This window comes from Xyrauchen texanus, chromosome 49 (assembly GCF_025860055.1).
Source record: "Xyrauchen texanus isolate HMW12.3.18 chromosome 49, RBS_HiC_50CHRs, whole genome shotgun sequence".
Lineage (NCBI taxonomy): Eukaryota > Metazoa > Chordata > Actinopteri > Cypriniformes > Catostomidae > Xyrauchen > Xyrauchen texanus.
The window spans coordinates 2,749,341-2,767,629 of record NC_068324.1 but is presented as its reverse complement, the minus strand read 5'-3'; the positions used below and the strand labels follow the sequence as shown (position 1 = coordinate 2,767,629).

Genomic DNA, 18,289 nt, shown 5'->3' with positions numbered 1-18,289 from the left:
GAAAAACAAATGAAGAAGAGAGAGAAAGAGAGATTATTAGAATACAATATCGCTGGTTTGAAAACAAAAGATCACATATTTGACTAAATATTACTGGAAGGTTTCCCTGACTCATATCAAGCCTGGTCTATGATGATAACTGGATCATTTTAGCTTGCAAAAAGTGACTTGAGTTTACAGTAATGCACTTACAATGGAAGTCTATGGGGACCAAAAAATGCCCTGTGTCATGAGTGTCAAACCGACAGAGCTCAACTCAATATTCGCTACTGATTTCAGACATTTCTCTGTAAATATCATTAAAAAAATATGCTTAACGATGCAAACTCAGCCGAAAATGGACACACATGTTCACAACAAACACTTTAAAGCTCATCTTCGTTTCTGGGTCATCTCACGCAGTCTCAGAAACATTGAGTGAACGCTGCGTTTTTGAAGCCAAAATCAGCAGCTGTATTTGCCGTGATTTTCCACCCACAGACTTTAAAAAAAGATCTGGAGCTGACGCCAAGCAAGCCCTGACAGGACAGCGGGGGGTCTGGAAACCGCTAACTGTGCCGCTCGTCTGTCTGAGACATCTGACGGCAAAGTGAGAGAAAGTTTTTGCTTGATGTGGGGACGGAAGTACACGCACACACACTTCACACCTGTAGGTTTCAGTGTACACTAGCTAGTGTGACGACCGTGGGGGGCATGTGGGTGTGTGTTACCCGTCACCTCACATTTAAAACACTTTAGCGAGGCAGACATTTGATCTCCACTTGACAAGCTTTGTTTGTGGCCTCCAGGAGCCTCATTTTATTAATCAGGGACTTGTGATTTTTCCTGAATTACATTGTGTTTTATCTTCAGCATGGGAACACATCACATGTCCGTCGGGAGATAAGAGAGACATACATCTGCCACAACTGATGTATCGCGGCAAATCACAGCATTATATTTTTAGTCCATGACATTTACACTGCAAAAAAACGTTTTCTTACTTAATATTTTTGCCTTGTTTACCAATAAAAATATCAAAAAATTCTTAAGCATTGGCAAATATTTTTTTCTTGTTTTAAGCAAGATCTTCGTAAAAATGGCTTCTCTGTTAACGAGACTTAATTGGAATAGTTCTTAGTGATTTTAGTTCTCAAGTAATCGTATCTTGTTTTAAGGATGTTTCGATATTTTTACTGAAAAACAAAACAAAAAGTTGTAAACTTGTATTCTGATTCTGTCTGATGGTGTGGAAACTGTACATCAAACTAGCCGATTAAATGAGAGCATTAAAATGAAACCGTTTTAATAAAGATCTTCATTTCAGAACCATTGAACAGATTATCATACGACAGGGCTGGGCTGGTAATCTGGCATACCGGGCATTTTCCCGGTGGGCCGACGCACTTTGGGGCCGATCAGGGGAGGACTGGCCATCGGGGGAACCAAGTGGTCATCCGCGAAACGTGCCGAATGGGCTAAAATGAGCCGCCACGTTGTGCGGAACGGACCACAAAACAGTGTCACGATATGCAGAAAAGGACAGCGACCCCCAAACCCCCCACCACGCCAGTTGCTATGTAAAATCTCGGGCCGATTTCTCTTCCCAGTCCAGCCCTGCGTACCGACCAAATACATTGTAAACAGTTTTGATGGGGTAACGGCAACGTTTTCGAATCTACACCATATTACAGAAGCTACACTTTAAAATAATTAACGCACATTATGTAATTAGATTACTTTTAAAGCATTACTTTCTAAAATGTAACATAATACACAGTTACAAACAAACCATTTTCAATACGCAATAAGTTTACTATTTGAAAGTAACGGGATTAAAATGTGCATCATAATGCCCGTGTTACGTTTTTAAAATAAGTAATCAGATCATTATTTGAAAGTATCAAGTAGAACACTTTTAGAATTTATGTGAACATTCTAAGAGTTTTGTTTTCAAATTCAAATGTGCACGAATTCCGTTTTATGTACAATAACAAATAAAACAGAATGCCGACCAAAGAATCGATTAACCGTTTGAAAATGCATTAATTCGTCTCATTCACACTAGAATGGCGTTTTACTGCACCGCATATTAAGCATTTTGAAAAAGCTCTCCGTAACTACGAACTTTGGAAAACGATAATGAATTAGTGTGGATGTGGCCTTAGTCTACACACCAATAAATAAATAAATGAATAAATAAAATAGTGAATTGGTTTGGTCACGGTTTCACTTTGTTTACAGTAACGGTGTCTTACCGGACTCAGGCCTAGTGGTGGCGCTGTTGTAGATCGGAATTCCTTCGCCCATGTTGTTGAACGCTTTGAGGGTGATGACGTAATGAGAGCTGGCATCTGGAGAGGAAAATGTTAATAAGTCACAACCAATCGACCAATCAGGATCAAGTATTCCAAATAAAAAAAAAACAAAAAAAAACTGTTATTTGTCGCATTAATAAAATGTCGACACCCACCAAGGTTATCAATGCTGTAGAAACGTTGCTTGTAATCCAGAGTGACCGTGTGGGCGTGAGGGCTGCCGATACCGTATCCGATTTTATAACCTCGGACTAAAATGTCTTGATTGTCTGGAGGAGTCCAGCTCACCACGATTCTGTTTACCAGTGGACGAACGTGCAGCGAGCTCGGGACTCCCGGTACCTGAGATTCTGCAATACATACATGCAATTAAAATGCAAGCAACCACATGTTAAGCTTTCATAACTTAAACTGGTGTATGTCTAAGTATGGAAAGTACATCCTTACAAACTTCCAAATTTGCCACTGATTATTTTCACATGCAAATGAGCTTTGCACTGATAGATCGGTGATGAGCTGCTAAATGTTGGCAAACCTTTGTGGCTAATCACAATCTCATTTGCATGTGAATATAAATACGCTTGCGGCTAGTTTGACAGAAAAGTCTAGTCAGCTTTATAAGTAACGAAACATCAATAAGAACCAGTCCAGTCCCCTAATCTTACTAAAAAGGATAGTGTGTGTAAATTGGGATTCAGTCTCTTGTTCCAGTCTGTTAGGAAATTAGCATTTTTAGCTAACGTTAGCACTTCAGCATCTTTTTACTGTAAAGACTTGCAACACATATAGTACATGAGGAATTTTGGCTTTAAATTGCAGTAATGCAGCAGCTTTCGAGCACAAATTCACTCACGTACATCGAGCTAACTGCTTAACCCTTGTGTGACCTTCGGGACATTTTTGCTTTTCGACAATTTTGGCTGTTAATGCCAACGTTGTACATTTAGCGAAAGCCAAAGGTGTGTATTTTGGGGGGAATTTTGATATTTCATTGTTTATTATACATCTATAACACACTGTGTCCACAAAATAGTTTCACTCGGGACCTTCAGGACAAAAATATCCCCATTAAAACTGCAATATTTGATCCAAGTGACATAAAAGCATGAATCCTAGGATATTATGCTTTCATTATGGAGCCCTGGCTTAAAATATTTAATGTTTAATATTTTCCACCAGATGGCGCCATTTTTCCTCATTTTTAGCCTGTGGAGCAAATACATGCTTTTTCCCTATTCACTGTTTGCTGTATTATAGAGACCTGCAGGACAACTGAATACATGATGCAGCTAAAATTGTGTGTGTTAGTTTGGATGTCAGTGTGTGTTTTGTATGTGTGTGTGTGTGTGTGTGTGTGTGTGTGTGTGTGTGTGTGTGTGAAATACAATAGTAGCATTATGTAAACAAACTGGCATTTAAATTGTTAAAATCCTGAAAATGAATGAATATTTGGTAGTTATGATCAGGACTGATGTTGGATAATAAATCTAAGTCAGTGAAAGTGGAAAATAATATGAATATATAATATTACAGCAGACATTTTTGTCCTCTAAGGACCTCTGAGTAACTTCTTTAAAAGAGTGGAAAATTCCATTAAGTATTTGTTTTTGCAAAACTTAAAAGCAGCAGTTTCATTAAGCAATACGGCATTTGAATTCCAGCTCTAATGCCGGTTTTGATTTATAAGGTGACTCCTGTAATTAACAACAAAACCTTTTGGATACAGAGTCATTGAATTGGCTCATTATTTCAAACACTGGCCTTTTTGAGTGATTAATTCAAGAAGGACAGGATAAAGAAGCATTAGCATTTGTCAGATGCTTTGGTTAAATTGTCATGGAGCGCTTCCTGTTTTAGTAGATTGAAATGAGCTCTGGAGGGTTTAAGTACTCACACACACTCTCAGAGACTTGGTCCTTCCCTACAACTGACAATACAAGCCATTAATCCAACTCAGTGTTGTCTGTAGTCTGCGGCTTTCTTACCGTCCAGATCGTTCTCAAAGGTTTCCGCTGCGATCCACTCCGTCGTTGGTCCGGTTCCATTTACGGTGGTGGCCGACACTCTAAACGTGTAAACCTGGCCCTTATCCAGACCTTAATGACACCGAAACCAGCATCAATCTCAGATAATCAAATAATCATAATCAGTTATAAGTGTGTTAAATAGTTCTCCTGACTATACAACCTAAAACTAGGGACATTTCTTTGTTTTTTTAGTATATTATCACGCTGAACCACATTTTACATTTAGGGGCCGGTTGCTTCAAACTCGTGACTCCAGGGGTGCTAATCTTGGTAATCGACTTTACTTGCTGAGCTACCCAGACCTCCTTAGTTTTGAGAGTTTTAAGTTTGATGGTTATACATACAGTACATTACAGTTAGACAAACCGCCAGCTAGCTACCCATCTATCTAGCTAGTCAGACAGAGGGCATTTTCCAAATGGCATTTTTGCACCCTTAAAGGGGACTTGCAGGAAGGGGCTGCCAATCGAAGGGTCATTCCAAAAAACTAAGGAATTTTTTCCGAAGGGTCCTTCCACAAGACAATTAGCGAAGTGTACATTCATACAGTAATGACATACTACCTTCAAAGTGCCAACATCAAAAGCTTTCGACTGGACTTCGACATCTTACAAGAATAACACCGCTTTCACTTTAATGGCAAAGACGTTTAAAGGTAACTCTATCGCCCCCTTGTGTATTGAGGTTTTTCTCCCGCCACATTAACGCAAAAACGCACGTCAAGTATGTTCAACGGGACCACGTGTTTGCAATGCAGGGTCCAAGCACTTGCATCTGCATTCACGTGCTTGCATAAAAGTATGTTTCGGCCTTTCGTGGGTTTGTTTACATTTGAATTTTTTAAAGGTTGAACATTCCGTCAATGTAAGTCTATGGGATTTTCCCAACTTTTGATCGTCCGCTCTGTGAAAACTGTTTAATAAGATAGAAAAGACATAGAACACTATTATAAAACAGTCTGAAGGTCTGTGCCAAGTTTGGGAAATATAGCTTGAAACTGAATTGAAAAGTTACAGTTACAATTCCCTACACCAATTTTGTAGATTACCAGTATTCAGGGCTGGACTGGGAAGAGAAATCAGCCCGGGATTTGACCTTTTCTGCATATCGCGGCGACTTTTTGTGGTCGGCTCATTTTTGCTTGTCACTGCCCATTCGGCACGTTTCACGGCCGACCCACCGGCCCGCTCGGTTCTCCCGATGGCCACTCCGGCCCCTGATCGGCCCCCAAAGTGCGTCGGCCCACCGCGAAAATTCCCGGGATGCCAGATTACCAGTCCAGCCCAGATTCTACTGCTTGGTCAAGCCAACATAATTTGTTCTTAAATGATTGACGTATGTCATACCATCAATCAGCTGATAGAGTTGTGGGGTTGACACTTCAATTGCATCCGCTTTTCTGAGTCCTTTCCGGTATCGTAATTTATACACCGTCAGTTCTCCGTTCAATGTGCCCACAGGAGGCGGTTGCCATCGGATCATGATGCTCTACGACAGAAAACACACATTCAGCTTGAAGATGTTTCAACACAGAACTGTTCACCAACTATGAATTTTAATTGAGTTGGCAGGATGTTTGGAGCTCATTATATAAACGTCTAGAGGTATGAAAATGTTCAGGTTAAGCTAAAAGAGTCCTCCTCAGCCAGGAAACCGTCAGAGCTAATACCGTCATATCTCTCAACTTAATTTAAAAAAGACAGCCAAGAGGTGCGCAGCCATCAGGCTAAGCAATAATGAATGAAAAATCACAAAATCGAAAGATCCTAATGGAACGGCAGAGCTGATCTAGAATCAGGTTTGATCGCCAGACGCCTCGTCCAAAGAAGACTTTCCAGACGAGGAGACAAAAATGAAAAAGATTCTTCATTTGGCCAGTTCTGCTAATTAATCATTGAAGGGACGGTTTAATATGTAGCACCACATAAAGACTATCTTACCGTTGAATTGAGCACATCTAGGGTCAGGTTCTGTGGAGGAGCGCTCGGTACTGAAAGGCAAAACAAAATTATTACTGAGAGAATGCAGAAACCGCTGCACCACTCGCTGTCCCCAAAAGACCCAGAGACTTCCGCACTTGCTAGCGCAAAATAATTGGCTTATCTGCCGAGACACACATTCGAAGACTCCGTGACAAGTGCTTATTTTTGGACGCCGTAGTGGGTGTCAATTTCTTTTTGGCTCATCTTATGTCTCTTCCTTTCAAATTAACATTGTAGGATTACTCAGCAGACATGATAGCAGACATCAAATATGATCTGCGTTTTGCACGACTGTGTGTATGCAAAAAAATGAATAAAATACTTTATTATCATATTTACGCACGCTTTGTTTGCCTGATTTCCTTTTTCTCGTCCCCAATTCTCCCCAAACCTGTCACACACTCACTGTTTTCCCCTCAGGTCTTTTTCTGACAGGATGTCTCCCTCATATCCATACTTCTACCTCTCACACAGAAAGAGGAAAATGAGAGAGAGAGAAATAGAGGCTCCACTGCAAAACCTAGTATGCTGCTTACCTACAGTATATAACCCCATCAGGGCGATCAGGTGTGCCAACAACCGGCTGACTGTACATCATCCTACTTATTACACAGCTACTAACCAAAAAAATGTAAAATAATGCACTGACAAAAAATATTGATTTGCACTGAAATGATGTAATTTGAGAGAAAAAAAAAAAAAAAAAAAAAAAAAAAAAAATCGCCGAACAGCTGAATTCTCTTAGTGTTTATTTTCTGACTCCTCATTATTCGGCCTATTAATAAGACTACTTGCCACATAAATACATAAATAAATAAATGCACACGAAACAGTTGAAATTATTTTATTAGCTTACTTGTAGAGATCACACAGTGATCAGAACTAGGAGATGCACGAGTACGTAGATGTGCGGTTGTTACAGAGCAATATTGGACCACTAGATGGCGCCATTGACTAATCAGAATTGAGTATTCCAGAGAGCCGTGTAATAAAGAATTTTAAGGCATCATAATAATAATGCATTGAAATGATTAAAGTGAAAAAATTGTCCAAGTTGGCGGACAAAACGAGTGAAATGTACATTTAGAAATACTTATATTTCATACAATACTAATAAGCATTAAATTAAGAGACGTATAGGCCACAAAGATTATTATCGTTAACGACAATAATCACAATGCAAAAAACTAACAGAGAAAAACTATTTTTGTTAAAAACGGAAGTTTGCAAACATGTATTAAACTAAACGGATACTATAAATGTGCACTACAACACGAACTAAAACTAATAATAATCATAGACGAAATCAGTTTTCGTATTTTCGATCACTGTCAATTCTGATGTAACTAATGTAGTTAGGGTTCCCACTTTTGGAGCTGTAGAATAAAAGGACACTCTCTCTGAAGTGTCGCTTGTTTAGACTTTTCAGGCGGTCCCAAATGTTCGACATTTACAGCTAATATCAAGGTGAAATTAACAGTTTTGAACAATTTCACCATCAGACCTGCGTAAAAATATGGGACAAATCGCATCCTGTATTGATTCGATAAGGGACGCGGCTTTTCATCTTTACAAACGGGACAATCCCGTATTTTACATGACGGGTGGCAACCCTAAATGTAGTGGACTAATGTTAACGAATACAGCCTTATTGTAAAGTGTAACAGATAAGATTTAGTGGTGTTATAACGGATGAAAACTGAAACAGAAACTAAAACTAAATAACAGCGATGTGTGCAACATTAAAATGTTCAAAAAAAGTCCAAACTAAATTTAAAATTAAAATCTGTCGTAACATACAATCTGACAAGAAACAATTGTAAAGGCCTGAAAAAATAAATAAAAAAATACTCGCACAGATTTCAAAATTCATATTGTTTTTAATTGCGAATATTGCGCAATCCAGTAAAATGCAGTGGTGTGCACATGGCGGCTCTCGGGATCCTCCACTGACTCTGCGACATCTGCAGGATAGGAGGTGCATTACACAATAAAATGACAAAATATTTTTTTTTTTTACATTTTATTTTTTACAAAAATGCATCCACAAAAAAAAGGAGGCATACATTTTTAAGAAATCTCCTTATCGGATTGTTTAAATTAATCAAATAAATCGGATTCATTATTTGGTATCAGATTTCTCCAGTTCTTGCACATTCAACTTTACAGCTGAGAAAAAACACAAACAATTGTTTTCAAAACCTGTGTGTGATTTTGCAGCCAAGTATCGGAGTATGCTTCCAAAACAACAGCTTTACTAAACTGCCTGCAAACATTTGCCTCCCTGAATGTTAACTATAGTCTAAACCAAATCAATCTTGTTAGTGTGTGTCATTTAAATGCTTACAACACTCACTGTTTACCACAGTAAAGAGATGACTGACAGCTTTCATAAAAACACTGGTACCACAACATGCTCATGAATACCAAGATTCATTTACTGTCAAATCGAAGTGTAATGTTAAATCTACATCAAAGTCTAGTCCCTTTTAAGTGCTATTTGAAGTCCAAGTCAAGGCAGAAAGAAAATCAAACAGGCACCAAAGCAAAATGAAATCAAGATGTTCAAAGTAACACATTTAAAAGAAATTATGAATCTCACCGTCAGACAGCGTTCGGACTGTAACGTCCTCAGTAGACACGCCAGGACCATGTTTGTTGTACGCCACCACTCTAAAACTGTATTCTGTAAACTTCTTGAGCCCCGTCATCGTGTAGGACAAACCTGTAACATCCATGTCCTGCAGAGAAAGATAAACAATCAATCACCATGAAAATGAACCATTAAAGGGGTCATATTCTGCACTTTGTAGCATTTTAGGGTCAATTTTCGGACCCCAAAACGGGCAAAGAATGTTTCATGACCATTTTTTCCTTCTCTCTGGACCTTAGAAATACATTTTTGTTATTGTATCTTTATGTAGATTACCTCTGATATGAATGGATAACATCTCTACATGTGAAAAATCTAGGGGTTTAGTTCACACTTGCCTCACAAAAAAGTTGTGGTGGTGGTGGTGGTGGTACCATGGTAAAGTGATGTAATCAGTTTATTCTATGGCACTATCATTTAGATGGTAGGTACAAAAACATGGCATTATGGCAACTCGTCCAAAAACATTTAGTAACATTGTATTACCATGGTAACACATCTATAAACATGATATTACCATGGTAACACATTTATAAACATGGTATTACCATGGTAACACATCTATAAACATGGTATTACCATGGTAACACATCTATATACAAGGTATTACCATGGTAACACATCTATATACAAGGTATTACCATGGTAACACATCTATATACATGGTATTACCATGGTAACACATTTATATACATGGTATTACCATGGTAACACATTTATAAACATGGCATAATCATGGTAACACATCCAAAAAACATATCTATGGGAACTTGTCCAAAAAAACCCATTATGTAACCATGGTAACACGTGCTAAAAAATGTACCATTGTAAAAAAAAAAACCATGGTATTACTATGGTAACATCTAAAAAAAAAATAATAATACCTTGGTAAAATGTAAACTAAATGGTATTATCACAGTAACATGTCAAGAAAAAAAAAAAACATCACCATTTTCTCATTCCAAAACATTGTATTACCATGGCAACATGTCTAAAAATGGTATTGCAATGGTAACACGACCTAAAAACATGGTACTGCCATGGTAACACATCCAAAAACATGGTATTTACATGGTAACATCCAAATAAATAGTATTACCAAGGTAACACATCTGAATAGCATGGGATTACCATGGTAACATCTCCTAAAAACATTGATTTACCATGGTAGCACACCCAAAAACATGGTATTACCATGGTTACACGTAAAACAAAAAATCTATGGAAACGTCAAAAAAGGCATTAACAAGGTACATGATATTACCATGGTAACTCATCTTAAAAATATGGTTTTATCATAATACAATACAAATATGGCACTGCCATGGTACATGTCCAAGTGAAAACCATGGTATCAACATCGCACTGTTTTTGCAGTTTAGTTTTAATAAAGTTACAGCAAAGTAAGAGCAATAACATTTCAGTTTTCCATGTTATATCCAGTTGATCTAAACAGCTCGATATCCCCCTTACAAACACCCTCACCTGCTCAGAGTCTCGACCCTTCTCAATGAAGAAGAGTTTGTAGGTCTGGATCTCCCCGTTTCCAGTGATTGGTCTCTCCCAACTCAAGGTGACTGAAGTGGTGCCAACAGATACCACCTGCAGATTAGGGGCCGGCCCGGGTACCTGAACTGAGAGACACAGGACACGAAAACTATTTGAAAAGAGTTCAAATTTCCGAGCAAATTGAAAATGGAGTTGGCTTGTCATTCAGGCAAACCATAGAGGCACCGACTAGACTATTTTGAAGATATGTAGTTTTGCACTTTCTGGAACAAACTGGAACACAGAAGTATAAATATCATGCCTGCATTAATATACACAAACGAAAGTTAATATTTTGCAAAAAGTTTAGTAAAAACAATAGAAAGAAAGTGGTTGTCTATGTTTGAATCTCAAAGAGCCACAGAAGTCATTTCTTCACAGCTCTTCCACTGGTTACAGTTTTACTTTACACTCCTTTTGTCTTTTTTTTTTTAGCTTTTTCAAACTTCAATGGCGCGCAGTGACAAAATATGACAGTTTTCAACCTACAGCAGCTGGATACATTAAATAATGACAATATCACATGGCAAAAGACGACAATTCTGCCGAGAACACAACATCGTAATCCCGCTGAGAATATTTCAACACTTCAGATGAGTGAAATACATTGTTCTCCATGTGGGGTGCAAAGACATTGTACTTTAGGAGTTCTGACCCAAATAACAAATGTGGCTGCTTTAATTTAATTCATCCATGTTAGTCAAATGTCAAGTGATGGCAGTCCATGAAATGAATACATTGAGATTAAATCTTCTCAGTTTAGTTACACCTGGTCTACACCAGACACGAGAGCCACATCACGTCAAAATCAACAGAACTCATAATCACTGATGCTGTCTACACTGGAAGCATACATTGTGGCACGTTGCGTCGACAGTAAAAGGGTGTCCCGTTTCCATTTTGCACTGCACGTGCTGGCACTACTAATGCCAACAACACAAATTAATGGTTTAGAATGTTTTGACATTTTGACAATTCACAACCTTCTACTACAAACTAAAGTATGTACTTCACTTGTGATGTGTTAAGAATACAGTGAAGTACTCCAATATTGGGATGTACTGTACAAACCACTTTGTCACATAGATGATAGTTTCGACTACACATTCTGACTGGTTCAAGCTGCCCTCAAATCCATTGTGAAACGTAGATACCCACACGGAACAAAAATCATACTCAATATTATTGTCTTTTTTCCAGTAAATATCTAAATATCCTTAAAACAAGATACATTTTCTTGAAAAGAAAAATTGTACAAGATATTCATTCTTCCTTTACAACAATATTTTTATAAAATCTAACAAAATTTATTCAGAATTTTGCTTACAAGAAAATAAAAAAACTTTGCCAATGGGGTAAAAAGACAATTTTATATTCTTTACCCCAATGGCAATTAGTTTATCTTGCTTTCAGAAACATGGTGTTTCCATGGTAACACGTCCAAAAAAAAAAATATTACCATGATAACACATCCAAAAACATGGTATTACTATGGTAACATCCAATAACACAGAAATGCTATGGTAACACAATAAAAAACATGGTATTACTATGATAACATCCAATAACACTTTGGTAACACAATAAAAAAAACACGGTATTACTATGGTAACACAATCACAAATATGGTATTACTATGGTAACATCCAAAAACATGGTATTACTGTGGTAACACAATCACAAATATGGTATTACTATGGTAACATCCAAAAACATGGTATTACTATGGTAACACAATCACAAATATGGTATTACTATGGTAACATCCAAAAACATGGTATTACTGTGGTAACACAATCAAAAACATGGTATTACTGTGGTAACACAATAAAAAAAACATGGTATTACTGTGGTAACACAATAAAAAAACATAGTATTACTATGGTAACATCCAATAACACTTTGGTAACACAATAAAAAACATGGTATTACTATGGTAACACAATCACAAATATGGTATTACTATGGTAACATCCAAAAACATGGTATTATTGTGGTAACACAATCAAAAACATGGTATTACTGTGGTAACACAATAAAAAACATGGTATTACTATGGTAACATCCAATAACACTTTGGTAACACAATAAAAAAACATGGTATTACTATGGTAACACAATCACAAATATGGTATTACTATGGTAACACATCCAAAAACATGGTATTACTGTGGTGACACAATAAAAAAACATGGTATTACTGTGGTAACATCCAATAACACTTTGGTAACACAATAAAAAAAAACATGGTATTACTATGGTAACACAATCACAAATATGGTATTACTATGGTAACATCCAAAAACATGGTATTACTGTGGTAACACAATCAAAAACATGGTATTACTATGGTAACATCCAAAAACATGGTATTACTTTGGTAACACAATTACAAATATGGTATTACTATGGTAAAACATCCAAAACATGGTTTAACATGGTAACACATCCAAAAACATGGTATTACTATGGTAACATCCAAAACATGGTTTAACATGGTAACACATCCAAAAACATGGTATTACTATGGTAACATCCAAAAACATGGTATTACTGTGGTAACACATCCAAAAACATGGTATTACTATGGTAACATCCAAAAACATGGTATTACTGTGTTACCATAGTAATACCATCAAAAACATGGTTTAACATGGTAATACAATCAAAAACTTGGTATTGCCATGGTAAAACATCAAAATACATGGCATTACCATGGTAACATAACCAAAAACATTGCATTACTGTGGTAACACATCCAAACGCATGGTATTAACTTGGTAACATATTCCAAAATATGGTTTTAACAGAAAAACATGTCCAAAAAACATGGAATTTCCATGATAAAACATCCAAACACATATATAACACATACAGGTATTAACTTGGTAACACATCTGGAAACATTGTATTATCATGGTAACACACCTAAAAACATGGTATTACTATAGAAGCACATCCAAAAAGAGAAGAATAGACTCAATTTGATGAGAAAACATGTTTCTCTTTCTTACCCCAATGGCAAATAGTTTCTTTTTTAAGCATTATATATATATATTTTTTTTTTAAAGAGTTAAGGTGAACTAGATTTATGTTTAACACAATACAAGAACAAACTATTGCCTTTAGACACAAAATACAAAAAAAATTTAAGATATGTTCTCTGAAAATAAAAGTGTTATCTTACACAACATTTACATGTATCATGTTTTAAGGATCTTTAGATGTTTTCACAGGAACATAAGACAAAAAAACTAATTAAGAAAATGATTTGCAGAGTAGCCTGAACCATTACACGATCAGGATGCTTCTGGCACACTATAGTCAACATACCATGATTTGGGATGCACAATTCTAATCTCGCATACTCTAAAAGGACAAATACTGTTTGAACCGGGGTTTAGCGTTTCGTCTTTGTCCATATCTGGCATTTTCTTTTGCACTCCGTCAAGCGGACATGATGGTGCCAGTTGCTGTTTTCACCCGACCGCTAGTGCGAGACTTCCTGTACCATACCTGACAGCTCTGATCACACCTACATCCCTATAGGTCTTCTATAGGTCTCTTCTCATTAATACCAGCAGCCTGTATCTATGAAACTCACTCTGACAGATGTGGCCAAACATCCCGACCATCCAACCACCCAGATATTTACTATTCCACACACATTCAGTCCCAGCAAGAACGCCAATGTTTGAACAAAAAGAGCTTGTCTGAACAGCAACCCCAAGACAACTAGGGCTCCCTTGATCATGTTTTTTTCCAGTAAATAAACGTGTGGTAGGTTTGGAGTTGACAAACATGCACTAAAGGGCTAGTGTGGTTACAAATAAGTTGTAGAATGAGAAACCTCAGAATTGGCCAAATGTGCCAAATTATGGCTGAAAAGTTTGTTTGTGTCTGTGTTGGTGTTTTACCCTCCGGCTGGGTGGCCACTGTAAGTGGTGCGGAGCTCTCGCCCTGGCCGTTGGCATTAGACGCGACCACCCGAAATGTGTACTTGGTGTCAGGAACGAGGTTCTGGATGGTGACGTGCATCTCTCCTGGTCCGCTCGTGTTCTCAACACGCTCCCTGTGAATAAAGTTAGAAGATAAAACAAGTGATTGTTCAAAAACAGCAAGATGGAGCCTCAAAGGAATAGTTTGCCCAAACATGCTACAAACATTTAATCCAAATATGTTCCAAAGCCGTAAGACTTACTTTATTTTCGTGGAACACAATAGTTGACTTTTTGAAGAATGTCTTGGCGGATCGTTGACATATAATGAAAGTGAATGGAGAATGTGTATAACATACATTCATATATACGTCTTTGGCTGCTGCATTGTGTGTCATTGTTCCAGTGTTTATTCATTGTTATAATATGGTCTGTATACAAAGTATATAAAAGGGCATAATCAATATATAATGCATGATATTTTGATTACGTGATGACTCGCTGGCTAATTCATTGAAACAATGCTCAAAAAGAGTCTCTGTGTATGGCGCCGACTCCGCTCCGGACAGGAAGTCACGCTGTGCTCTGTTGGAGTACTTCATACTGGGAGGGGTCTGGGTAGCTCAGTGGTAAAAGACGCTGACTACCATCCATGGAGTCGCTAGTTTGAATCCCAGGGTGTGTTGAGTGACTCCAGCCAGGTCTCCTAAGCAACCAAATTGACCCGGTTGCTAGGGAGGGTAGAGTCACATGAGGTAACCTCCTCGTGGTCACTATAATGTGGTTTGTTCTCGGTGGACTGCGTGATGAGTTGTGCGTGGATGCCGTATGTTGCCATTGAAGTAAATGATGTTTGCTAATGAGATATGTGAGAATTAATGCTGTTTGGAGTCAACAGGCATTTTTGTATTGCATACAACTTTTGTTGTCCATTTCAGAGCTTTAGTGGAAGATTTTCAGTGAATAATGCCGTAATTTTTTTTTTGTTACACAAAGTTCATGAAATGCGTTCAGAAACTTTGAAAAACTCATTTTGTGTTCCATGGAAGAAAGAAGTCATTCAGGTTTGGAACATGAGAGTAAGTAAACTATGACAAATTTAAATTTTTGGGTGAACTACACCGGTGTTGTTGGGAACCATGTATACACACACACACACACATTCACACACACAGACAGACAGACAGACAGACAGACAGACAGACAGACAGACACACACAGACACTCACTCACTCACAGACAGACACAGACACACACACACAAACAAACAGACACACACACTCACAGACACACACACAAACACACACACACACACACTCACTCTCACCGACACACAGACACTCACTCACAGATACAGACACACAGACACTCACTCACAGATACAGACTCACAGACACTCACTCACTCAGACACTCACTCACAGATACAGACACTCACTCACTCAGACTCAGACACTCACACACAGACACTCACTCACTCACTCACAGACACTCACTCACAGATACAGACACACAGACACTCACTCACTCAGACTCAGACACTCACTCACAGATACAGACACACAGACACTCACTCACTCAGACACAGACACTCACTCACAGACACAGACACAAACAAACAGACACACACACTCACAGACACACACACTCACTCTCACCGACACACAGACACTCACTCACAGATACAGACACACAGACACTCACTCACAGATACAGACTCACAGACACTCACTCACTCAGACACTCACTCACAGATACAGACACTCACTCACAGATACAGACACTCACTCACAGATACAGACACACAGACACTCACTCACTCAGACTCAGACACTCACACACAGACACTCACTCACTCACTCACAGACACTCACTCACAGATACAGACACACACTCACTCAGACTCAGACACTCACTCACAGATACAGACACACAGACACTCACTCACTCAGACACAGACACTCACTCACAGACACAGACACACAGACACTCACTCACTCAGACACACAGACACTCACTCACTCAGACTCAGACACTCACTCACAGATACAGACACACAGACACACTCACTCAGACTCAGACACTCACTCACAGATACAGACACACAGACACTCACTCACTCAGACATAGACACACAGACACTCACTCACAGACACAGACACTCTCTCACAGATACAGACACACAGACACTCACTCACTCAGACTCAGACACACAGACACTCACTCACAGATACAGACACACAGACACTCACTCACAGACACAGACACTCTCTCACAGATACAGACACACAGACACTCACTCACTCAGACACAGACACTCTCTCACAGATACAGACACACAGACACTCACTCACAGACACTCACTCACAGACACTCACTCACAGACACTCACTCACAGACACAGACACTCACTCACAGACACACACACAGACACTCACTCACAGACACTCACTCACAGATACAGACACTCACTCACAGACACAGACACTCACTCACAGACACTGACACTCACTCACAGACACTGACACTCACTCACAGACACTGACACTCACTCACAGACACTCACTCACAGATACAGACACACAGACACTCACTCACAGACACTCACTCACACAGGCACTCACTCACACAGGCACTCACTCACAGATACAGACACAGACACTCACAGACACTCACTCACAGATACAGACACACAGACACTCACTCACAGACACTCACTCACAGACACTCACTCACAGACACAGACACTCACTCACAGACACACACACAGACACTCACTCACAGACACTCACTCACAGATACAGACACACAGACACTCACTCACTCACTCAGACACAGACACTCACTAGAGATACAGACACACAGACACTCACTCACAGATACAGACACACAGACACTCACTCACTCAGACAGACACTCACTCACAGATACAGACACACAGACACTCACTCACAGACACTCACAGACACTCATTCACTCAGACAGACACTCACTCACAGATACAGACACACACAGACACTCACAGATACAGACACACAGACACACACTCACAGACACACAGACACACACTCACAGACACACAGACACTCACTCACAGACACACAGACACTCACTCACAGACACACAGACACTCACTCACTCAGACACAGACACTCACTCACAGATACAGACACACAGACACTCACAGATACAGACACACACTCACAGACACACAGACACTCACTCACAGATACAGACACACAGACACTCAAAGATACAGACACACAGACACTCACTCACAGACACCCAGACACACACTCACAGACACACACTTCTTGGCATCTTTAGCTGATATGACAAAAGTGAAGAAAGTTTAAACCTGTTAGTGCCGTCCAAACTATAGTACACTGAGTAGGTGATGTTGTCCCCGTGTGGCTCGGCAGGAAGTCGCCATGTAAGCTTGATGAAGCGGGTGGACACCAAAGATGCCACGGCATCACGCGGTGCAGAGGGGTGGGACCAGAGCGCTCGCCAGGGCTGGACGCTACATGATCAGCAGTGGCATCAGTCAGTGAAGGGACAGCGGAAGGGATGGCAACGTCTTGAGTATGTTTAGGAGGGGGGGTGGGGTATAATAATAGGGGTCGGGGGTAACATGGGTGGTAAATTATAGATTAAGAGTTTGGGGAGGGGAGGGGTGAGAATAAAAAAGAAAGAAAACAGAAAAGAACAAAGTAATTGACGGAAACAAAAAGACGACTACAAATGAGTTCAAATCAAAACAGAACATCAAGTTTACTATGAAACAGCAGGAGATGGACGCCAGGCTCAACATGCAATCACGAGATGTCACGAAACACAACCAC

At 39.1% G+C, this 18,289-nt stretch overlaps 1 protein-coding gene across 1 annotated transcript in view; it reads right to left on the bottom strand.

The window, feature by feature from the left end:
* The window catches only part of LOC127640245 (neogenin-like), a 143,346-nt gene that overhangs the window by 15,603 nt on the left and 109,454 nt on the right, over positions 1-18,289 (bottom strand). The window contains 10 exon segments of the mRNA XM_052122696.1: positions 2,238-2,333; positions 2,453-2,647; positions 4,283-4,393; positions 5,671-5,812; positions 6,265-6,314; positions 8,909-9,047; positions 10,445-10,593; positions 14,425-14,579; positions 17,803-17,932; positions 17,935-18,024. Coding sequence (XP_051978656.1) covers positions 2,238-2,333; positions 2,453-2,647; positions 4,283-4,393; positions 5,671-5,812; positions 6,265-6,314; positions 8,909-9,047; positions 10,445-10,593; positions 14,425-14,579; positions 17,803-17,932; positions 17,935-18,024 — 1,257 coding nt within the window.